The following is a 26,619-nucleotide window of genomic DNA, read 5'->3' on the forward strand; positions in this document are numbered from 1 at the left end:
TATATATATATGCTTTATGAAATAGCCATATATTTCTATATATATATATTTGTAAGTGTATAGTCCAGTGACTGTTTCCAGTAACTCAACAAGTTGTCAATATATATATATATAAAGCACATGACTGATATTATTATCTATATGTAAAACATTATGAACATTCAATACCATAATATCAACTTTATATGCATCATTTCAGCTGTGTGGATTTAAAAGTTTTGACATGTCTGGCTAGAACAGTTTCCAAAAGGCACATTGCAGATATATACACATATTAATCTTTATTCAATCTAATGCTCTAGTAAATGCAGCTGAAGTAACTCGTCATGTGTGTAAGAGTGATCAGTGAAGTGTTCATAAATGTGCTATTTTTGGTGCTTCTCTTTCCTGTCTTGAATTACACTCGTGGTTACCCTCCACATGTGCTCATCCTTCACCATAGATCTAGTCAAAGTGCACACTCACACACACGCGCGCACACACTCACACACACGCGCGCACACACTCACACACACACGCGCACACACTCACACACACGCGCGCACACACTCACACACGCGCGCACACACTCACACACACACGCGCGCACACACACGCGCGCACACACTCACACACACGCGCGCACACGCACTCACACGCGCACACACTCACACACACGCGCGCACACGCACTCACGCACACACACGCGCGCACACACACACGCGCACACCCACGCACACATTACTGGAAACACTAAGAGTTGAAATGCAACTAAACAATAATGCTTTCCAACAGGACATTTTGTGACTTACATAATGTTCCTTTTCTGTTGTTATAAAACATATCTGAAATACAAAGGAACATGATGGATCATTTATTGTATCTGTGCGAAATAGCAGTTACAACTAATACAAAGCTGCACATTACTTCAATGATAGCTTCTGAAGAAATTAGACAAACGTACATAAATAAAATTATTCTTTTTAAATAAAGAAAATGTAAGTGTATAGTCCAGTGACTCTTTCCTGTAACTCAACAAACAACATGTGTATTTGTTTCCCAGGGAACACACACTGATGAAATATAAAAGGGTTTGTGTCTCTGGTCGTATCATGCAAGCCTCTCATTCCTCCACAGTCACGAGTCCAAACTGAAGGTGGAGTTTAGAAAGGTGACATCACTTCCAGGTTGCTGGGAAAGGTCGAACGCTGCTTGATCTTGTGCCCCTGGATCCCAAAGACTGACCGGAGCGACTCCTGAGGTCCCGTTCAGCGCTGTCACTCATTGCCTGCTCCTCATCGTAACTATGAGAGATTTCACAGTGAGTCAAATGCACATGATATTTACTTTCTCACATGTGATTACACAGTGCATGTTATTCGAAAGGAAAACAATCCTCCCTAATCTTTCAAAAAATGATATTGAACCGTTATTAAGGTGCATTCACGTCATGTCGGATTTACTGTGATTAGGAGATTCCGACTCTTAATTACAAGTTGTCAACATTTAATCATGTTAATCAATGATATATGTTTATCAACAATGATATTTTTGCTAGTTAAAATGGCAATTCTTTTACTCATTCATGATATTGTGATATATGAAAAGGACACATTTCTCATTCTGAGGACGTGAACAGATCAGAGTAGTATCTCTGAATTGTCATCTCGTGATTACAGTCATTTCGTCAGGATTAGTGCCACTCCTGAAATGGTTTGAGAGCGTGATCACTTACAGCACTTCGTAGTGTCCCAGAGCTTCTTTGGGGAGACTGCGATTCCAGCGGCAGTCTGGGATTTCAGCGTTCGGTGTGACGATATTCAGCGTGTCGTTGATGAGGTTGTACTTCAGGATGCGGTCGTTAGCAGTGCTGGACGTGAGCGACGGAGACGCGTTCACCTGAAATAAACACGCAAGCAGTTCGTCTATGAATCCTCTGATGAAGTAATGAGGGTGTCATTTTGGTTGACCTCACAGAAAATGTACACCGATCAGCCACAACTCATCCTCGTCCTGCCAAACACACAGCCAACCCGCATCCCAGAATAGCATTCGGTCCAATTTTTGGTTGGTGTGGACTTTAACTGAAGCTCCAGACCCGTATCTGCAGGATTTTATGCACTGCTGGTGTAGGGTTGGGACGAGGGGGTCCTACACAATATCGGGCAGGTGCTTTTAATGTTGTGGCTGATCGGTGTAAAGTTGAAGAAGAAGCATATGACACTCACCTCGATAAGCCATGGTTTGAGTTTGTCATCAATAATAATGTCATAACCATAACACTCAAAGCAGTGTTTGTCATTGTTCATGACAGGCTACAGTCAAAAGAGATAAAAGAGGAGAAAGTAAAAGAAATAGACAACTTTAAATTCAATATAACATCAAAATTGACACAAAGTTATGAACGATTCATCAAGAACAACGATGTTTGTCTTCAAAATCGTTTATCAAAATGTCATAACTTGCTCTGCCTCTGAAACGACGTTTCTTTTGGCAACACTTCACATTAACGTTCCCTTTATTAAGGATGACTAATAAGTCATTATTTCAAATCATTGATAAGCAGTTATAAGCAGAGGTCGACTGAGAGTGGATTTAGCCGATACGTTAAGTACGGTGGGAAAACTGGTCGATGTGTAATATGAATGACAACTTTCCACTCAATGTGAACTTTAGTAAGTGTCACTTCAATAAAGGTCTTCCACATGGAAAATTCTTCAAAGCCTTTGCTATCTGAATAGAATGAAAATATGAATAAAGATATTACAGGTCAAGTGTGTTTGTAGTTCAGTCGTACAAAACCAAATAATGACTGTATGCTTCATCACTACTGACAATATTTGTATTTTTTTCATTGTCTAATGAAATCTACAGTATGAATGATGTACATGAAATGGAGAAAGAAAATCAAACTATCAGACTATTATTGTTGAACTATCTCGGCTATGTTTAATCAGTAAATCTGATTTACTGGCCAACCTCTAGTTATAACAACAAATATTGAGCATTTTAACTTGTATGTTATAAATGCTTAATAAATACACATATTCATACTTATATTATTTATTTGTATGCCCTTTTCTCCCAATTTGGAATGCCCAATTCCCACTACTCAGTAGGTCCTCGTGGTAGCGCGGTTACTCGCCTCAATCCGGGTGGCGGAGGACAAGTCTCAGTTGCCTCTGCTTCTGAGACCACCAATCCACGCATCTTATCACGTGACTCGTTGTGCACGACACCGCGGAGACTCACAGCATGTGGAGACTCATGCTACTCTCCACGATCCACACACAACTCGCCACACACCCCATGAGGAGGTTACCCCATGTGACTCTACCCTCCCTAGCAACCGGGATAATTTGGTTGCATAGGACACCTGACTGGAGTCACTCAGCATGTCCTTGATTCTAACTCATGACTCCAGATGTGATAGTCAGCGCCAATACTCGCTGAAATACCCAGACCCCCCGCGCTCATACTTATATTATTATTCAAAAATATAACTGCCCTAATTCCTGATTTATGACACAATGCAGTACAAATACACTGTTATTGTGAGATTAAAGGAATGTTGAGGGTTGAATACAAGTTAAGCTCAATCGATCGTCCCTCCTTTAAAAAAGCACAAATGTGTGTTCCAGTGAGACACTTATAATGGAAGTCAATGGGGTCAATGTTTTAGGATTTAAAGGCAGAAATGTGAAACTTATTATTTTATAAAAGCACTTGCATTCACACATCTGATAAAACATGAGCTGAAAAGTTGTTTACATCGTTATTTTATGGTTGTTTTAGGGTTTATGGCGTTATGTCATCATGCCAATGAAGATTAAAATTGACTATATCTTTCCACAAATGTGGTCAATAAGTGATTTAATGACAGTAAAATCATGTTTACACTCATATTGTTTATGTCTTGTGTCTATACTTGTGAAACTAGTGAGTATTTGAATGTTTACAGATTAAACCCCATTGACTTCCATTGGAAGTGTCTCACTGGAACACACATTTGAGCTTTTTGAATGAATAATTGTGGTAATCAACATTATGCCACACCTGCTGTCGATTGAGCTCAACTTGTATTGAACACGGAATATTCCTTCATAACGAGTGATTGTGTTAATATTCATTATTGGAATGTCTTGAATTTGTTTTGTTGTCACTTTGATGTCAGTTAAGGCATCAGTGTTGTTAAGGTACATTTCCATAGGTTATTAAATGTGCTAAATGTAATATTATTACTGTATTAAATCATAAAATATAATATTTCATTAGAGAATTAGGAAACATGCTAAGTTGAAATACTGGCTTCTCCAATAACAATGTAACAGCCAGTATATTCAACTTTGAAATTTCCATGTTTTGGCCTGTGTGATCCCGCCCACTGCCCACTTACCAATAGTATTTTGACACAGCCGAGTTGCCAGATTTGAACAAGTTTGTCTACAAACAACACTGTGTGCTGCAGCCATGGAAGCCAGCTATCGAACTGGATCAGAGATAACAGATTCCACCCGACCTAAAATGCCTCGCCATCTGTCTAAAAACAACCATGACCAGAGGCGTAGTAAAGCAAGGATAAATATTGGAGACGTTTTCAGTTTCACTTGTTCCTGTTGCGTGTCCTCATTCTGGCAACCCGCATGAACTTGTAATCTGGGGCGGGACAGAAAACTCTCCAATATTTTGTATTTGGACTACAGTACCCATTTCAAATGCCCTTTGTCAATCTTACACAGAGCACCTTTAATATGAAATAAGTGTAATTGAGCATTTATAACATGTGAGGTAAAATGGTTTACTAATTGCCAAGTTTTTCATGATCACCCTTTTATGCATGTTGTTATATCATTTATCTATGATTTATAGTGCATTTGTAAATGACTTATTAGTCATTAACCCATTTATAAACACTGACATGAAGTGAAATGCTTTTACATGTATGTATTTTATCCACTTATTACAGGGACAATCCCCCTGGAGCAACCTCCAAGCAAGTGCCTTGCTCAAGGACACAATGGTTGTGACTGTGGGGATCGAACCAGCAACCTTCTGATTACCAGTTATGCGCTTTAGCCCACTAAGCCACCACCGCTACATTTGCACTAGAGAGATGTTCACTTACAGCTACTGCTTTCAGAGACTGGACAATAATCCAGTGGATCTGATCAAAAAGGTGATTGGTGACATCACGTCCTCTCGTGCTCTCCAGATACAGACGCAAGTTACTGACCGTCCACTTCCCACCGTGAACATGATTATAATCATCCTGTAATAGATCATTCACAACATATATACACCATGCAGTAGACCCAAACTGTATTTGGAGTCTGAATGTTATAGTATTAGATAACAAAAAATGAAAAATGTTTCATTTATTGCAAAGAAAGAGCACAAGCACATCTTTAGAGCAAAACATATTAGAAAAAGAGCTTAGTTATGGTTTGAAATGATAAAAGAATATTCTGGTTGTGAAGTCACACACATCAGCTTTATAAATGTGAAAGATATGTCTTGTATCACTCACTCCGTGCTTCTGGATCGCAACATTCGTCAGATGGACGAACATGTTGTCAAGCTCACTCGTGCTGGGGGTGTATTTGACTGTGCAAAAGCGGCAAAATCCAAGTTTATACCTGAAAAACCAGGAATATTGCTTCTTGAACAATTATAGTCAATAACAGGGATAAATATTGATATTAATTTACTCACATGTAACATTTCAGAGGTCTGTAAGTGGTGACCAGCACATACAGGCGCAAATCAAACTTCTTCCCACCAATTAACAGAGGATTATCAATATATAACGAGATAACATATGCCTCCTTCCCACTGTTCGCTGCAACAAACCTGATCAACAACAACATCACAATCATTTATCATTTCATGTTATTTATCACAAAAAAGAAATGACATCCAGCACACTGCTGTAACTTGCAAAATTATATTTATTTTGTCTTATTTCTATTAGTAATCTGTAGAGGTTCATCACACAAAACGTCTAGGTTACGGATGTAACCTCCATTCCCTGATGGAGAGAACAAGACGTTGTGTCGAAGAAGCGACACTAGGGGTCTCTCTTGAGCGCCGAATATACCTCTGATCTAAGAAAAAAGGCCAATGAGAAGTTGGCAGACAGAACTTGCATGTTTCGCCCCCAGACATACGGGTATAAAGGCGGGGAAATGCATCCAGTTTCTTCAGGATTTTTCTGAGGAGCCGGAAATGGTCCGGCCACAACCGTGGCTCGGCTCAGTGACGTGGCCGGGAGGACACAACGTCTCGTTCCCTCCATCAGGGCACAGAGGTTACATCCGTAACCTAGACGTTCCCCGTCTGTCGCTCACTTAGACGTTGTGTCGAAGAAGCGACACTAGGGGTCCAATTTAAATCACGCCATGCGCTGAGCCGTGTACGTGTACTGCTGACACAGGAGCAGGCAGGTACTTGACGTACCAAAAATGACCAGCTGTATCAGACTGCACGTACCCTTCCCCCAATTCCCCATAAAGTCGTCGGAATCCTTATAGTTACCCTAGACAGGGGAACAAGGCGACGCTTGCCAACCTGGGAACGGGCCGAGCCTAGCCGGGCCTCTTTTCTCTCTATGTTTCTCGCATAGGGTCAATGGCCCTTACACGCATCGGGGAAGGGGGTCTTTACCAGTCCCCTATTTTTACAGGGAGAAAAGAACCTGCGGAGACCACACCTGCCCAGAGAGGGGGAGGTAAGAGTGGTGACATACACCACATGGGTTTTTAGGTCACATGTGGGAAGTGGCACAGTGGTAGATCCTGCCTCTTCAGAGGGAGGAGTTGCTACAGAAACGGCGACCGGGGGGCAGTGGGAACTGCCCAAGGGAGACACGGGTCCGCTTGTAAGGGGACCGTACCACGGAAAATTCACATAGGGGGGAAGTCCACGTAGGAGCCCTGACCTGTAAAGCACCTATTCCAGTATAGGGTAGATTTGAGTACCCGCAGTGGATTGGGACGGCGAATTCCTCTGCTGAATTGCGGACCTAGAGGGCTAGGGAGGAGTCAGTGATTGGGATCGCCTGGGAGAAAAAGCGCACTGTTTTACCTCAACCAAGGGAAAGGGTGAAAGGTGCAAGAGGTCTACCTGGTCAGTCCGTCAGCGTGTTATCGAGTTCTACTGGCTCGGACCGGAGAAAACCGGGGACAAAACTGACTCTACCCTGAGATTGTAAAATCTCACAAAGGTATTAGGTGTTGCCCAACCCGCTGCTCTGCATATGTCTGCCAGGGAGGTGCCTCTGGCCAGTGTCCATGAAGATGCAACACTCCTTGTTGAGTGTGCTCGGACCCGCAAGGGGGGGGCACGGCCTAGGTGCGATAGGCCAATGAAATGGCGTCCACCACCCAGTGGGAGAGCCTCTGTTTGGAGACAGCGTTCCCTTTCCGCTGTCCACCAAAGCAGACAAAGAGCTGCTCAGAACATCTAAAGCTCTGCGTGCTGTCCAAATAGGTACGCAAAGCACGTACCGGACACAGCAACGAAGGGGCTGGGTCTGCCTCCTCCCGGGGCAGCGCTTGCAGGTTCACTACCTGGTCTCTGAAGGGCATGGTAGGAACCTTGGGCATGTAGCTCGGCCACGGTCTTAGGATCACATGCGTGTCTGCCAGACCGAACTCCAGGCAAGTGTCACTGACAGAGACAATTGCAGGTCCCCGACCCTCTTGATGGAGGCGAGCGTGATCAGGAGGGCCGTCTTTAGGGAGAGGGTCCGGAGTCCAACTGATTCTAGCGGCTCGAAGGGGGGGGGTCTCTGAAGGCCCGAGAGGACCACTGAGAGATCCCAGGAGGGGAACAGGCTTGGCCGGGAGGGATTTAACCTCCGGGCACCTCTTAGGAACCTGATAATCAAGTCATGCTTACCCAAAGACTTGCCGTCTACTGCGTCGTGGTGGGCTGCGATAGCAGCTACATACACCTTCAAGGTGGATGGGGACAGCCTCCCCTCCAACCTCTCCTGCAGAAATGAGAGCACTAACCTGACTGCGCACCTTTGTGGGTCTTCGGCCCGAGAAGAACATCAATTCACGAACAAGCACCACTTTAGGGCATAAAGTTGCCTGGTAGAAGGGGCTCTGGATTGGTTGATCGTGTCTACGACGGCAGGTGGTAGATCAGCTAGATCTTCCACATCCCGTCCAGAAGCCAGACGTGGAGGTTCCAGAGCTCTAGGTGCAGAAGCCAGAGCGTGCCCCGTCCCTAAGAAAGAAGGTCTTTCCTCAGAGGAATTTGCCAGGGAGGGGCTGTCGCGAGGAGTACGAGGTCCGAGAACCAAGCCCGGGTGGGCCAATAGGGAGCCACTAGAGTGACTTGTTCCTCATCCTCCCTGACCTTGCACAGCACCTGTGCAAGAAGGCTCACTGGGGAAAAGCGTACTTGCGCAGCCCCGTGGGCCAGCTGTGTGCCAGTGCGTCTGCCCCGAGGGGAGCCTCTGTTCGGACATACCAGAGCGGGCAGTGGGAGGTGTCTTGGGAGGCGAACAGGTCTACCTGAGCCTTGCCGAACCATTCCCAAATCAACTGGACCGACTAGGGGTGAAGCCTCCACTCTCCGCTGGGCAAGCGTTGTCGTGATAGCGCGTCCGCCACCACATTGAGGTTGCTGGGGATGTGAGTGGTGTGCAGCGACTTGAGTCGATGCTGGCTCCAAAGGAGGAGACGTCGTGACAATTGTGAAATGTGGCGGGAGTGTACGCCGCCTTGGTGATTTATGTACGCTACCACGGTGGTGCTGTCTGAACTGATCAAGACATGTTTGCCCAGGAACCAGCGGGAGAAATCTCTGCAGGGCAAAGAAAACAGTCAACAACTCTAGGCAGTTGATGTGCCACCACAGCGGGGCCCCTTTCCAACGACCCGCGGCTGCATGCCCATTGCACACGGCGGCCCAACCCAATTTGGAGGCGTCGGTCGTGACCAGGACACGTCGGGACACCTGCTGCAAGGGGATTCCTGCCCGCAGAAAGCAGATGTCTGTCCAGGGTTTGAATGTTTGGCAGCAGCCAGGGGTGACATCACACGATGCATGCCGCGGCACCATGCTCGTCTCAGGACTCGAGTCTGGAGCCAGTTCTGAAGCGGTCTCATATGCATTATCCCCAGCGGTGCGACCACCGCGGAGGATGCCATATGCCCCAGGAGCCTCTTGAAAAGTTTTAAAGGGACCGCAGTGCCTGGCCTGAAGGCAGCTAGGCATTCCAGCACTGATAGTAACTCTCGGGAGTGGGCCAGGATGAGCCAGTCATCGAGGTAGATGAGTATGCGGATTCCGGCTTCTCGGAGCGGGGCAAGGGCTGCCTCTGCGACTTTCGTAAAGACGCGAGGGGACAGGGACATGGCGAAGGGGAGGACCAATACTGAGACGTGGACGTATGTGTCCTTCAGGTCTACCGCAGCGAACCAATCTAGATGCCGGACGCAAGTTAAGATGTGCAAGTCCAAGATTGGTCGTAAGCCGCCACCTGAAGAAACCGTTCTTCATCTCGGATAGAGGGACAGGCACTATTGCGTCTTTGAGTAAGAGGGTCGTGATTTCCACGTGCAGGGATTTGGCATGTTCGGCGTGTACTGTGGTAAAGCGGACGCCCCCGAAGGGTGGGGGGCTGGCAAACTGAATCGCGTAACCGAGTCAGATGGTCCTAGCCAGCCAGCGGGACGGGTTGGGAAGTGAAAGCCACGCATCCAAGTTCTGTGCTGGGGCACGAACGGGACGATTATTTTTGACGTACCCGGCGGGGCTTCGCAGCAGGGGCGGCGTCAGGAGACAAAGGTGCATCCCGAGGCTCTGGTGCTGAGAAAAGACTCGAAAATTACCTTGCTCCGCACACCCGTCAGGGGGCGGATTAGTGACTATAGGATGCCTCCACCGGACCTCCTCCTCAGACTCGTCAGAACCGGCCGGCCAGGGAACAGTCGCGGGGCTGGGGGTCCGCATCCACCATGCCGGTACTGTTGAGGTGTGGCGGCAGAGTTCCGTGAGAACGGCATTTGTGGGCCAGGTGACCCAAAGACAAAGGAAATAGCTCTTTTATTGGGGGGTGCAGCAAATGAAATAAATTAAAATAAGGATTCTCCTCCCAGCCCTCCACCAGGGGACGGAGTGGTCTGCTTACCAGCTCCGGAGCGAACGTCTTGGTCTCTGGTCTCTCGCGCATCTCAAACCAGTTCAGCCACAGATGACGTTCCTGAACCACAAGTGTGGCCATCGGCAGCCCAAGTGACTGCGCTGTAGCCTTCGTGGCCCTGAGGGCAAGGTCGATTGCTGAACGCAGTTCATGCAGCATGTCGGGATCAGGACTACCCTCGTGCAGATCTTTGAGTGCCTTGGCCTGGTGGACTTGCAGGAGCGCCATGGGATGCAGGGCGGAAGCAGCCTGTCCGGTGGTGCTGTAGGCTTTGCCGGCCAATGATAGCGGTGTCCTACAGGCCTTGGAGGGGAGCACAGGGCAACCCCGCCAGGTGGCGGCGTTCTCGGGGCATAGGTGTATCGCAACTGCCCTATCCACCTGGGGAATCGCCGTGTACCCGTGGGCCGCTCCGCCATCAAGGATAGTGAGATCGGATGAGTTAGGGGCTTTGTGACGAGTGGAGAGGGGTGCTCTCCATGCAGTTGTCAGCTCATCATGCACCTCCGGGAAGAAAGGGACCCGGGGGGGGGGGGGGGGGCGTGGCCAGTGAAACCGAACCCGCTGCCATCCCCAGATCGCCTCCATTGCCAGCCGCGTAGTCCTCAATCCCGTGGGAAGAAGCGACGCGGGGGCGGCTGGAGTGCCGTTCCTTCGGTTGAAGGAAAGCCGCGACCGCAATATTACTATGGTCATGCTCTCGTAGTAAGAACATGAACCATCCACAAATGCTGCCTCGGTGTGATCGCAGCCCAGACACACGGGACAGCGCCTGTGGCCGTCTGAAGCAGAGAGCACTCTACCGCATCCAGGAACTACACAGGGGCGGAAAGGCATCTTTATAAAGACATGTCCTGAAAAGGACATTCAACGCCGCTGTGTGTTGCTCTTTTAGAGGAAAATACTCTTTTAGAGAAAATCACTCTTTTATTAAAACACTCTTTTAAGTTTTGCACTGTCGAAGCGCCCAGGGGCAAACTGCACTGCCGTGCAGAGAAGGAGAAAGCCGCTGAAGTGGGGCGTAGATCCAACAGCAGTATCGCTCAGAGGTAGAGGAACAGGTGTGTGACTCGCAGCTTGCTGCATACACGACCATCGGCTCCAAAGAAAATTTCTGAATGAAACACGTGTGAAACACAAACGCATTTCCAAATTCTGTCTGCCAACTTCTGATTGGCCTTTTTTCATAGATCAGAGGTATATTCGGCGCTCAAGAGAGACCCCTAGTGTAGCTTCTTCGACACAAGATCGAAGTGAGTGACAGACGGGGAATCCAAATTGTATTTTGCCACTCAAAAACTGAGTGCCCTCGAAAAGATATTTGATCAATGTTTTGTACACAGAACGATCCAAAAACTCTTTAAACTGCAGAACATCTCATCGAAGAGACTGTAAGTCTATCCCGCACAGCCTTGTTGTCATTCTTGTCATAAACCAAAGATGGTTCTGCTGTGAATAAGGTCTAGCATGTGCTGAAGAACATTTCATAATAAATACTTTAACAGGAAGTGAAAGGGCAGTTCATTTAAAAATCTCCCTCGAGTCTTAATGAATTTAGTCTCAGTCACTGCACTTGTTTTTAATTCAATGTAAGTGAATAGTGACTGAAACTCCCTAATATCTCCTTTTGATTTCCACTGAAATAAGAAAGTCATACAGGTTTGCAACAGCATGAAGGTAAGTAAGAGATGACAATATACATTTTTCATTGAAATATCTCAAATAAAAATTCAGTTACTATAAAAATGTCTGTTTAAAGTTGACAAGATGAAAATGTTAACAGATTCCATTATGAAAGAGAAGGAGAGACGCTGATTGGTGTGAATAAGTCGCAGCTCTGTCTTGTCTGTCTTTGCGCTATCAGTGTCCTCCATGACATTATCACAGCGTGAGAAAAGGGACGTGTGGCGTGACGGCGTGAGAACAGTGTCAATTGCGTTGGCATCCCTAGATCTAGAGAGATGGAGATGAGAGATAAAACAGCTGAGTATTTCCGTTAGCTTTACAATTATTGTCAAAGGTAGTGTGAATTGTAACGTTGACTGCTTTATCGATAAGCGATGCGCGACAATGTTAGCGCATCGCTCACTTATAGAGACGCAAAGTAAAGCCATTTGCATTTCAGATTAATGGGTTTATGAATGTTTATACATGTGTAACATCGTAAGTTCAGTAAAAAGCTAGAAGAGCATTCTATGCTATTAGGGGCAAATTTACCCAAGTTGAGATTCCTGTAACAATCTGGAGTAAGATCTTTGATAGTATTATAATGCCTATTGCTTTGTACGGAAGTGAGGTTTGGGGTCTGTGTGGCAGATTACTCGAGATGGGACAAACACCCCATAGAATCCCTGCATGCAGAATTCTGTAGAAACATTCTAAGAGTTCAGAGAAGAACACCTACTAATGCATGCCGGGCCCAACTAGGCAGATACCCCCTTATTATACATATTGAAAAACCATCCCTCAAATTTTGGACACCCCTAAATTCAAGTTCCCCAAACACACTGCAACATGAAGCCCTTAAAACCCAAGAGCCGAAGCCTAAAACCAGAAAACTCACAAACCCACTAACAACTAACAAACACCAGTTTCAGACCAGCACTGGATCACAATAAACCAAATCATAAAAGAAAGCAAAATTCATATTTGGACCATTGGGAAAATGAAAGTAAAAACCAAAGCAAATTGGAATGTTATCAGGTCCTAAACAGAACATATAATCTGGCAGAATATCTGCACACTGTAAGAGATCCAAAACAGAGACGGATCCTCCCCAAATACAGACTCAGTGATCACAGACAAACATGAACGAGTCTCACTGGGACACGGGTGAGGTCGAGACAGAGACACACTTTCTCCTTCACTGGGAGAAATTTTACATCTAGAGTTTACATCTACAAACTCTCACACCTCATGCCACAGTTTCCCAGTTTGGCAGAAACCGATCAGATGCTGGTGTTACTGGGGGAGATTAGATCAGATGCTGGTGTTACTGGGGGAGATCAGATCAGATGCTGGTGTTACTGGGGCAGATCAGATCAGATGCTGGTGTTACTGGAGGAGATCAGATCAGATGCTGGTGTTACTGGGGGAGATCAGATCAGATGCTGGTGTTACTGGGGGAGATCAGATCAGATGCTGGTGTTACTGGGGGAGAACAGATCAGATCAGATGCTGGTGTTACTGGGGGAGAACAGATCAGATCAGATGCTGGTGTTACTGGGGGAGATCAGATCAGATGCTGGTGTTACTGGGGGAGATCAGATCAGATGCTGGTGTTACTGGGGGAGATCAGATCAGATGCTGGTGTTACTGGGGGAGAACAGATCAGATGCTGGTGTTACTGGAGGAGATCAGATCAGATGCTGGTGTTACTGGGGAAGATCAGATCAGATGCTGGTGTTACTGGGGGAGATCAGATCAGATGCTGGTGTTACTGGGGCAGATCAGATCAGATGCTGGTGTTACTGGAGGAGATCAGATCAGATGCTGGTGTTACTGGGGGAGATCAGATCAGATGATGGTGTTACTGGGGGAGATCAAATCAGATGCTGGTGTTACTGGGGGAGGTCAGATCAAATGCTGGTGTTACTGGGGGAGATCAGATCAGATGCTGGTGTTACTGGGGGAGATCAGATCAGATGCTGGTGTTACTGGAGGAGATCAGATCAGATGCTGGTGTTACTGGGGGAGATCAGATCAGATGCTGGTGTTACTGGGGGAGGTCAGATCAGATGCTGGTGTTACTGGGGGAGATCAGATCAGATGCTGGTGTTACTGGGGGAGGTCAGATCAGATGCTGGTGTTACTGGGGAAGATCAGATCAGATGCTGGTGTTACTGGGGGAGATCAGATCAGATCAGATACTGGTGTTACTGGGGGAGATCAGATCAGATGCTGGTGTTACTGGGGGAGATCAGATCAGATGATGGTGTTACTGGGGGAGATCAGATCAGATCAGATGCTAGTGTTACTGGGTGAGATCAGATCAGATGCTGGTGTTACTGGGTGAGATCAGATCAGATGCTGGTGTTACTGGGGGAGATCAGATCAGATGCTGGTGTTACTGGGGGAGATCAGAACAGATACTGGTGTTACTGGAGGAGATCATATCAGATGCTGGTGTTACTGGGGGAGATCAGATCAGATCAGATGTTGGCATTACTGATCTCCCCCAGCATCTGGTGTTACTGGGGGAGATCAGATCAGATGCTGGTGTTACTGGGGAAGATCAGATCAGATGCTGGTGTTACTGGGGGAGATCAGATCAGATGCTGGTGTTACTGGGGGAGATCAGATCAGATGCTGGTGTTACTGGGGAGAACAGATCAGATGCTGGTGTTACTGGGGGAGATCAGATCAGATGCTGGTGTTACTGGGGGAGATCAGATCAGATGCTGGTGTTACTGGGGAGATCAGATCAGATGCTGGTGTTACTGGGGAGATCAGAGCAGATACTGGTGTTACTGGAGGAGATCATATCAGATGCTGGTGTTACTGGGGAGATCAGATCAGATGCTGGTGTTACTGGGGAGATCAGATCAGATACTGGTGTTACTGGGGAGATCAGATCAGATACTGGTGTTACTGGGGAGATCAGATCAGATGCTGGTGTTACTGGGGAGATCAGATCAGATACTGGTGTTACTGGGGAGATCAGATCAGATACTGGTGTTACTGGGGAGATCAGATCAGATGCTGGTGTTACTGGGGAGATCAGATCAGATGCTGGTGTTACTGGGGAGATCAGATCAGATACTGGTGTTACTGGGGAGATCAGATCAGATGCTGGTGTTACTGGGGAGATCAGATCAGATGCTGGTGTTACTGGGGGAGATCAGATCAGATACTGGTGTTACTGGGGGAGATCAGATCAGATGCTGGTGTTACTGGGGGAGATCAGATCAGATACTGGTGTTACTGGGGGAGATCAGATCAGATGCTGGTGTTACTGGGGGAGATCAGATCAGATACTGGTGTTACTGGAGGAGATCATATCAGATGCTGGTGTTACTGGGGGAGATCAGATCAGATGCTGGTGTTACTGGGGGAGATCAGATCAGATGCTGGTGTTACTGGGGGAGATCAGATCAGATGCTGGTGTTACTGGGGGAGATCAGATCAGATGATGGTGTTACTGGGGGAGGACCATCATGCATCAGTTGCAGCTAAATAAAGCTTTTGAGCTGCACACCCACAGAAACCAATTAGTGCCTTAATGTACTTCAGTCACAGTACTTTTATTCTCTTATGTTCATAATGTCATGTTAAATGCATATTTTATTTTATATTGTATAGTGTATATTGTTATTATAGTTTTTATTTTATTTGATTAATTACCTGGCACCTTACTTTAATTATATCTTATCATTACTATTTGTCTTGTCATTATCTGTTTTGTGTATTAATGCTTTGGCAATATTGTATGTAAACACAGTCATGCCAATAAAGTACTTTAAATTGAAATAAGAGAGAGAGAGAGAGAGAGAGAGACAGAGACAGAGAGAGAGATGACTAGTGCAGATTCTGCTGTTTTAAGCATCTCCTCTAATCACGGCCACAAATTTAAGACCTCAGCAAATTAAATTTAAGACTTCTTGTAATTTAAGATATTTAAGACTTTTTATGGACTTAAATGTAAAAAAGTAAATTTCAGCCCCGTGGAAACCCTGTTTGACAATTTGCATCACATAACCAACTACATTGTGTTGTTCATCTCACATTTCCTCGGTCAGGTTTAGGTTTAGGTTTAAGGTGGGAAGGTCGGTTTTGTTGATTTAAAACTCAATAGAGCATTAACTTTAAAACCCTCATCTGTTTGGGAGAAAATGGATATTTCACTTCAACTTACGTAGATGTGCGGCTGTCCCGAGACCACTTCTTGATCTGTGAGAGTTTGTTGATGAGGAAGATGCCTTTGCCCTGTGCCTTCCCGCACGGCTTCATGATCCATGTGCTGGACGGACTCTTCCGGAACTCTTCCACAAACAGATTATAATCAGCCGGCAACATGAATGTCACCGGCACAAAATCTGTCCGCATGTCAAAATAAGAGCAGAGAGAAACTGAGTTTACAGTTGTGCTCATAAGTTTACACACCCTTGGTTTTTAATCAAGTACGTTTCCTCCATGACTGTTCGCTGCAATTTGTGATGGTCGTCCCTTAATTTTCCTGAGTGGCAAAGCTGGATCTGAACATCACTACTGCAGGGAAAAATCTCAAAAGTGCAGAACATGAAAGAGAATCAAACAACTTACAGGACCTGAAGTCTTTTCTTCAAGAACATTCACTGCCCAAGACAAACCAAGAACTCAACAGTCATTGATGCTCAAGGAGGCAACACACGATATTAAGAATCAAGGGGATGTAAACTGTTCAACAAGATCATTTGAGTCGTTTCAATTTCTTTGTATTTGAAAGGTATGTTCTAGTTTTTTAAAGATGCATGCATTCAGTTGTGCTTTTTACTATGATTTTTTGGACTAAATTATGTTATAAGAGAGTCCAATGATTGGACTCAGATGATGGTCTGCCACAAACTACTACATAATGCTATATACTTCATAGGTATTTTTGAACAAGTACACTCGCTAAATCAAGACTGAACGGGAAAAACACACTGACTGGAACATGTAGAAAATGGAATCGAGTGATGAAAAAACAGACAATTTATTTTTCTTTTCTTTTTTTGATAACAGTGTGTCGTTCTGAATCGTTCCGGCCCAAATGAATCCCTGCCTTCCACATACCTGTCAATGTTAGCATCGCCTTCATTTAACAAGCCTCTACCAAGTGACAGAAGAGTTTGTTAGATGCACAGACTTTGACATCAACAATACAAGATATGGGAAGTGATTCTCCACTCTTTTAAAAGCTGATAAGTCTATTTATTGTGCTATCCTAACTAGGGTTGGGTCAAGATGGTTGATTGATCGTGTAAATGAATGAGGTCAACTAGTTTTTCTTATTCCTTAAGACCGGTTAGTCAACTAGTCGTTCACACAACCAACCAATTACTTCATTATACCTAACCTTAACTGTGCACATTTTGTATTTATTATGAGCAGACCTTCAACTCATTTTGGGTTTACGACCCTCCAGTTGAGAAGCACTGCTTTAGAAAATGACTGACCACAACATTGACAGTAAAGGACAGATATTTACCGAGGTAAATGTATTTCCCATGTTCATCTTTTTCTGCTAAAGGACTGTTCTCTTTCTCCAGCTCTTTCCTGTATCGTTTGATGTTCTTGATCATCAGATCTTTTCTGGTCAGCTCATGGTGGTTGGGGAAGTGGTTCACCATCTGATCATCTGACAGTCGGTAGCCTGTATCCACACTAAAGACATTCCTTATGGTCTGGATGCTCATCCTGAAAATAAACTCATTTCACAACCTGATATGTACACTGAAATACTGATCAGGATAAAAATCAGACTCCCTAAACATTCTTAAAGACTGAATCCAAAAATTGTACAGAGTCAGTTGGTCATTAATAGCAAAAAAGGGTGATAAGGGTCAACGTTTATTTTACATTATGACCAGCTGACTGTACATCATAGTGAATGATCAGAACACGATTGACAGACAGTGAATGATCAGAACATGATTGACAGACAGTGAATGATCAGAACACGATTGACAGACAGTGAATGATCAGAACATGATTGACAGACAGTGAATGATCAGAACATGATTGACAGACAGTGAATGATCAGAACATGATTGACAGACAGTGAAATGATCAGAACACGATTGACAGACAGTGAAATGATCAGAACACGATTGACAGACAGTGAATGATCAGAACACGATTGACAGACAGTGAATGATCAGAACACGATTGACAGACAGTGAATGATCAGAACATGATTGACAGACAGTGAATGATCAGAACATGATTGACAGACAGTGAATGATCAGAACATGATTGACAGACAGTGAATGATCAGAACATGATTGACAGACAGTGAAATGATCAGAACATGATTGACAGACAGTGAAATGATCAGAACACGATTGACAGACAGTGAATGATCAGAACACGATTGACAGACAGTGAATGATCAGAACACGATTGACAGACAGTGAATGATCAGAACATGATTGACAGACAGTGAATGATCAGAACATGATTGACAGACAGTGAATGATCAGAACATGATTGACAGACAGTGATCAGAACATGATTGACAGACAGTGAATGATCAGAACATGATTGACAGACAGTGATCAGAACATGATTGACAGACAGTGAAATGATCAGAACATGATTGACAGTGAATGATCAGAACATGATTGACAGACAGTGAAATGATCAGAACATGATTGACAGACAGTGAATGATCAGAACATGAATGACAGACAGTGAATGATCAGAACATGATTGACAGACAGTGAATGACCAGAACATGATTGACAGTGAATGATCAGAACATGATTGACAGACAGTGAATGATCAGAACATGATTGACAGACAGTGAAATGATCAGAACATGATTGACAGACAGTGAATGATCAGAACATGATTGACAGACAGTGAATGATCAGAACATGAATGACAGACAGTGATCAGAACATGATTGACAGACAGTGATCAGAACATGATTGACAGTGAATGATCAGAACATGATTGACAGACAGTGAAATGATCAGAACATGATTGACAGACAGTGAATGATCAGAACATGATTGACAGACAGTGAATGATCAGAACATGATTGACAGACAGTGAAATGATCAGAACATGATTGACAGACAGTGAATGATCAGAACATGATTGACAGACAGTGAATGATCAGAACATGAATGACAGACAGTGAATGATCAGAACATGATTGACAGACAGTGAATGATCAGAACATGATTGACAGACAGTGAATGACCAGAACATGATTGACAGACAGTGAATGATCAGAACATGATTGACAGACAGTGAATGACCAGAACATGATTGACAGACAGTGAAATGATCAGAACATGATTGACAGACAGTGAATGATCAGAACATGATTGACAGACAGTGAATGATCAGAACATGATTGACAGACAGTGAATGATCAGAACATGAATGACAGACAGTGAATGATCAGAACATGATTGACAGACAGTGAATGACCAGAACATGATTGACAGACAGTGAAATGATCAGAACATGATTGACAGACAGTGAATGACCAGAACATGATTGACAGACAGTGAATGATCAGAACATGATTGACAGACAGTGAAATGACCAGAACATGATTGACAGACAGTGAAATGATCAGAACATGATTGACAGACAGTGAATGACCAGAACATGATTGACAGACAGTGAAATGACCAGAACATGATTGACAGACAGTGAAATGATCAGAACATGATTGACAGACAGTGAATGACCAGAACATGATTGACAGACAGTGAATGACCAGAACATGATTGACAGACAGTGAAATGATCAGAACATGATTGACAGACAGTGAATGATCAGAACATGATTGACAGACAGTGAATGATCAGAACATGATTGACAGACAGTGAAATGATCAGAACATGATTGACAGACAGTGAATGATCAGAACATGATTGAGACAGTGAATGACCAGAACATGATTGACAGTGAATGATCAGAACATGATTGACAGACAGTGAAATGATCAGAACATGATTGACAGACAGTGAATGATCAGAACATGATTGACAGACAGTGAATGATCAGAACATGATTGACAGACAGTGAATGATCAGAACATGATTGACAGACAGTGAATGACCAGAACATGATTGACAGACAGTGAATGACCAGAACATGATTGACAGACAGTGAAATGATCAGAACATGATTGACAGACAGTGAATGATCAGAACATGATTGACAGACAGTGAAATGATCAGAACATGATTGACAGACAGTGAATGATCAGAACATGATTGACAGACAGTGATCAGAACATGATTGACAGACAGTGAAATGATCAGAACATGATTGACAGACAGTGAAATGATCAGAACATGAATGACAGACAGTGAATGATCAGAACATGATTGACAGACAGTGAAATGATCAGAACATGATTGACAGACAGTGAATGATCAGAACATGATTGACAGACAGTGAAATGATCAGAACATGATTGACAGACAGTGAAATGATCAGAACATGATTGACAGACAGTGAATGACCAGAACATGATTGACAGACAGTGAATGACCAGAACATGATTGACAGACAGTGAAATGATCAGAACATGATTGACAGACAGTGAATGATCAGAACATGATTGACAGACAGTGAAATGATCAGAACATGATTGACAGACAGTGAATGACCAGAACATGATTGACAGACAGTGAATGACCAGAACATGATTGACAGACAGTGAATGATCAGAACATGATTGACAGACAGTGAATGATCAGAACATGATTGACAGACAGTGAAATGATCAGAACATGATTGACAGACAGTGAAATGATCAGAACATGATTGACAGACAGTGATCAGAACATGATTGACAGACAGTGAAATGATCAGAACATGATTGACAGACAGTGAATGATCAGAACATGATTGACAGTGAAATGATCAGAACATGATTGACAGACAGTGAAATGATCAGAACATGATTGACAGACAGTGAATGATCAGAACATGATTGACAGACAGTGAATGATCAGAACATGATTGACAGACAGTGAAATGATCAGAACATGATTGACAGACAGTGAATGACCAGAACATGATTGACAGACAGTGAATGACCAGAACATGATTGACAGACAGTGAAATGATCAGAACATGATTGACAGACAGTGAATGACCAGAACATGATTGACAGACAGTGAATGATCAGAACATGATTGACAGACAGTGAATGATCAGAACATGATTGACAGACAGTGAAATGATCAGAACATGATTGACAGACAGTGAATGATCAGAACACGATTGACAGACAGTGAATGATCAGAACACGATTGACAGACAGTGAAATGATCAGAACACGATTGACAGACAGTGAAATGATCAGAACACGATTGACAGACAGTGAATGATCAGAACACGATTGACAGACAGTGAAATGATCAGAACATGATTGACAGACAGTGAAATGATCAGAACACGATTGACAGACAGTGAAATGATCAGAACACGATTGACAGACAGTGAAATGATCAGAACACGATTGACAGACAGTGAATGATCAGAACACGATTGACAGACAGTGAAATGATCAGAACACGATTGACAGACAGTGAAATGATCAGAACACGATTGACAGACAGTGAAATGATCAGAACAGGATTGACAGACAGTGAAATGATCAGAACAGGATTGACAGACAGTGAAATGATCAGAACATGATTGACAGACAGTGAATGATCAGAACATGATTGACAGACAGTGAAATGATCAGAACATGATTGACAGACAGTGAAATGATCAGAACATGATTGACAGACAGTGATCAGAACATGATTGACAGACAGTGAAATGATCAGAACATGATTGACAGACAGTGAATGATCAGAACATGATTGACAGACAGTGAATTATCAGAACATGATTGACAGACAGTGATCAGAACATGATTGACAGACAGTGAAATGATCAGAACATGATTGACAGACAGTGAATGATCAGAACATGATTGACAGACAGTGAATGATCAGAACATGATTGACAGACAGTGAAATAATCAGAACATGATTGACAGACAGTGAAATGATCAGAACATGATTGACAGACAGTGATCAGAACATGATTGACAGACAGTGAAATGATCAGAACATGATTGACAGACAGTGATCAGAACATGATTGACAGACAGTGAATGATCAGAACATGATTGACAGACAGTGAATGATCAGAACATGATTGACAGACAGTGAATGATCAGAACATGATTGACAGACAGTGATCAGAACATGATTGACAGACAGTGAAATGATCAGAACATGATTGACAGACAGTGATCAGAACATGATTGACAGACAGTGAATGATCAGAACATGATTGACAGACAGTGAATGATCAGAACATGATTGACAGACAGTGAATTATCAGAACATGATTGACAGACAGTGATCAGAACATGATTGACAGACAGTGAATGATCAGAACATGATTGACAGACAGTGAATGACCAGAACATGATTGACAGACAGTGAATGATCAGAACATGATTGACAGACAGTGAAATGATCAGAACATGATTGACAGACAGTGAATGATCAGAACATGATTGACAGACAGTGAATGATCAGAACATGATTGACAGACAGTGAATGACCAGAACATGATTGACAGACAGTGAAATGATCAGAACATGATTGACAGACAGTGAAATGATCAGAACATGATTGACAGACAGTGAATGACCAGAACATGATTGACAGACAGTGAATGATCAGAACATGATTGACAGACAGTGAAATGATCAGAACATGATTGACAGACAGTGAAATGATCAGAACATGATTGACAGACAGTGAAATGATCAGAACATGATTGACAGACAGTGAAATGATCAGAACATGATTGACAGACAGTGAATGACCAGAACATGATTGACAGACAGTGAATGACCAGAACATGATTGACAGACAGTGAATGATCAGAACATGATTGACAGACAGTGAATGATCAGAACATGATTGACAGACAGTGAAATGATCAGAACATGATTGACAGACAGTGAAATGATCAGAACATGATTGACAGACAGTGAATGACCAGAACATGATTGACAGACAGTGAAATGATCAGAACATGATTGACAGACAGTGATCAGAACATGATTGACAGACAGTGATCAGAACATGATTGACAGACAGTGAAATGATCAGAACATGATTGACAGACAGTGAATGATCAGAACATGATTGACAGACAGTGAATTATCAGAACATGATTGACAGACAGTGATCAGAACATGATTGACAGACAGTGAAATGATCAGAACATGATTGACAGACAGTGAATGACCAGAACATGATTGACAGACAGTGAATGATCAGAACATGATTGACAGACAGTGAAATAATCAGAACATGATTGACAGACAGTGATCAGAACATGATTGACAGACAGTGAAATGATCAGAACATGATTGACAGACAGTGAATGATCAGAACATGATTGACAGACAGTGAATGATCAGAACATGATTGACAGACAGTGATCAGAACATGATTGACAGACAGTGAAATGATCAGAACATGATTGACAGACAGTGATCAGAACATGATTGACAGACAGTGAATGATCAGAACATGATTGACAGACAGTGAATGATCAGAACATGATTGACAGACAGTGAATTATCAGAACATGATTGACAGACAGTGATCAGAACATGATTGACAGACAGTGAAATGATCAGAACATGATTGACAGACAGTGAATGATCAGAACATGATTGACAGACAGTGAATGACCAGAACATGATTGACAGACAGTGAATGATCAGAACATGATTGACAGACAGTGAAATGATCAGAACATGATTGACAGACAGTGAATGATCAGAACATGATTGACAGACAGTGAATGACCAGAACATGATTGACAGACAGTGAAATGATCAGAACATGATTGACAGACAGTGAAATGATCAGAACATGATTGACAGACAGTGAATGACCAGAACATGATTGACAGACAGTGAATGATCAGAACATGATTGACAGACAGTGAATGATCAGAACATGATTGACAGACAGTGAAATGATCAGAACATGATTGACAGACAGTGAAATGATCAGAACATGATTGACAGACAGTGAATGACCAGAACATGATTGACAGACAGTGAATGACCAGAACATGATTGACAGACAGTGAATGATCAGAACATGATTGACAGACAGTGAATGATCAGAACATGATTGACAGACAGTGAAATGATCAGAACATGATTGACAGACAGTGAAATGATCAGAACATGATTGACAGACAGTGAATGACCAGAACATGATTGACAGACAGTGAATGATCAGAACATGATTGACAGACAGTGAATGACCAGAACATGATTGACAGACAGTGAATGATCAGAACATGATTGACAGACAGTGAATGATCAGAATATGATTGACAGACAGTGAAATGATCAGAACATGATTGACAGACAGTGAATGATCAGAACATGATTGACAGACAGTGAAATGATCAGAACATGATTGACAGACAGTGAATGACCAGAACATGATTGACAGACAGTGAAATGACCAGAACATGATTGACAGACAGTGAAATGATCAGAACATGATTGACAGACAGTGAATGATCAGAACATGATTGACAGACAGTGAATGATCAGAACATGATTGACAGACAGTGAAATGATCAGAACATGATTGACAGACAGTGAATGATCAGAACATGATTGAGACAGTGAATGACCAGAACATGATTGACAGTGAATGATCAGAACATGATTGACAGACAGTGAAATGATCAGAACATGATTGACAGACAGTGAATGATCAGAACATGATTGACAGACAGTGAATGATCAGAACATGATTGACAGACAGTGAATGATCAGAACATGATTGACAGACAGTGAATGACCAGAACATGATTGACAGACAGTGAATGACCAGAACATGATTGACAGACAGTGAAATGATCAGAACATGATTGACAGACAGTGAATGATCAGAACATGATTGACAGACAGTGAAATGATCAGAACATGATTGACAGACAGTGAATGATCAGAACATGATTGACAGACAGTGATCAGAACATGATTGACAGACAGTGAATGATCAGAACATGATTGACAGACAGTGAATGATCAGAACATGATTGACAGACAGTGAATTATCAGAACATGATTGACAGACAGTGATCAGAACATGATTGACAGACAGTGAAATGATCAGAACATGATTGACAGACAGTGAATGATCAGAACATGATTGACAGACAGTGAATGACCAGAACATGATTGACAGACAGTGAATGATCAGAACATGATTGACAGACAGTGAAATGATCAGAACATGATTGACAGACAGTGAATGATCAGAACATGATTGACAGACAGTGAATGACCAGAACATGATTGACAGACAGTGAAATGATCAGAACATGATTGACAGACAGTGAAATGATCAGAACATGATTGACAGACAGTGAATGACCAGAACATGATTGACAGACAGTGAATGATCAGAACATGATTGACAGACAGTGAATGATCAGAACATGATTGACAGACAGTGAAATGATCAGAACATGATTGACAGACAGTGAAATGATCAGAACATGATTGACAGACAGTGAATGACCAGAACATGATTGACAGACAGTGAATGACCAGAACATGATTGACAGACAGTGAATGATCAGAACATGATTGACAGACAGTGAATGATCAGAACATGATTGACAGACAGTGAAATGATCAGAACATGATTGACAGACAGTGAAATGATCAGAACATGATTGACAGACAGTGAATGACCAGAACATGATTGACAGACAGTGAATGATCAGAACATGATTGACAGACAGTGAATGACCAGAACATGATTGACAGACAGTGAATGATCAGAACATGATTGACAGACAGTGAATGATCAGAACATGATTGACAGACAGTGAAATGATCAGAACATGATTGACAGACAGTGAATGATCAGAACATGATTGACAGACAGTGAAATGATCAGAACATGATTGACAGACAGTGAATGATCAGAACATGATTGACAGACAGTGAATGACCAGAACATGATTGACAGACAGTGAATGATCAGAACATGATTGACAGACAGTGAATGATCAGAACATGATTGACAGACAGTGAAATGATCAGAACATGATTGACAGACAGTGAAATGATCAGAACATGATTGACAGACAGTGATCAGAACATGATTGACAGACAGTGAAATAATGTACCAGTAGAAGTTCCAGTCGTCGCTGTCTGTCACTTGAATCCATCCTCTCTTCTCGAAGTTATTGATTAACACAGATTTCTCAATGTCAGTCACCCACTTGACTTTACTAGCCATCACAAACTACAGCCTGAAAAACAGTAGGTCTATTTTTAGTAACTGTATATTTTTGATTAATTGAAATAATTATATTTACATTTTATATAAACAAATCCTATTTTTATAACATGATTAAGAACACACGTGTTTCGTTCCATTATAAGCTCATAGTGATGACCTTATTTTTATTTGTTACACTGCAGGACTATTTCAAATGAATTCCAAAATAAAGTACTTATTCACGTTATGAATCATACTCCATACTGATGATATTCAATCATAACTCTCTGGATCAATAAACATTCACGATAAAGGTTATATTTGTACTCACAGTCTCAGCTATCAGTGCGATCAGTTCATACCGTCAATCAGAAATGTGTTTATTTAGATAATAACTATGACAACAGCATAAAGGAGCGCATAGCAACGGCTCTTCACATCCGTGTTACAGGACCAATCTTCTTCTTCTTCTTCTTC

The 26,619-nt window shown here is 42.9% G+C and overlaps 1 protein-coding gene across 2 annotated transcripts; it reads right to left on the reverse strand.

Annotated features, from left to right (window-relative positions):
- Window positions 1–593: 593 nt before the first annotated feature.
- Window positions 594–26,619, reverse strand: ttll1 (tubulin tyrosine ligase-like family, member 1). Of its 2 annotated transcripts, none has more exons than XM_052118254.1 (10): window positions 26,474–26,619; window positions 26,048–26,173; window positions 17,307–17,482; window positions 15,993–16,173; window positions 5,692–5,829; window positions 5,507–5,615; window positions 5,105–5,248; window positions 2,208–2,294; window positions 1,715–1,878; window positions 594–1,283 (listed from the first exon to the last, which is right to left on the reverse strand). In XM_052118254.1, the coding sequence occupies exons 2-10, from the start codon at window positions 26,158–26,160 to the stop codon at window positions 1,157–1,159; spliced, it is 1,239 nt and encodes a 412-aa protein (XP_051974214.1). In that variant the 5' UTR covers window positions 26,161–26,173; window positions 26,474–26,619; the 3' UTR covers window positions 594–1,156. The 2 variants fall into 2 exon arrangements, with proteins under 2 accessions (XP_051974214.1, XP_051974213.1); XM_052118253.1 differs by having other exon boundaries at window positions 596–1,283; window positions 17,307–17,515.

Source organism: Xyrauchen texanus, chromosome 45 (assembly GCF_025860055.1).
Source record: "Xyrauchen texanus isolate HMW12.3.18 chromosome 45, RBS_HiC_50CHRs, whole genome shotgun sequence".
Classification (NCBI taxonomy): domain Eukaryota; kingdom Metazoa; phylum Chordata; class Actinopteri; order Cypriniformes; family Catostomidae; genus Xyrauchen; species Xyrauchen texanus.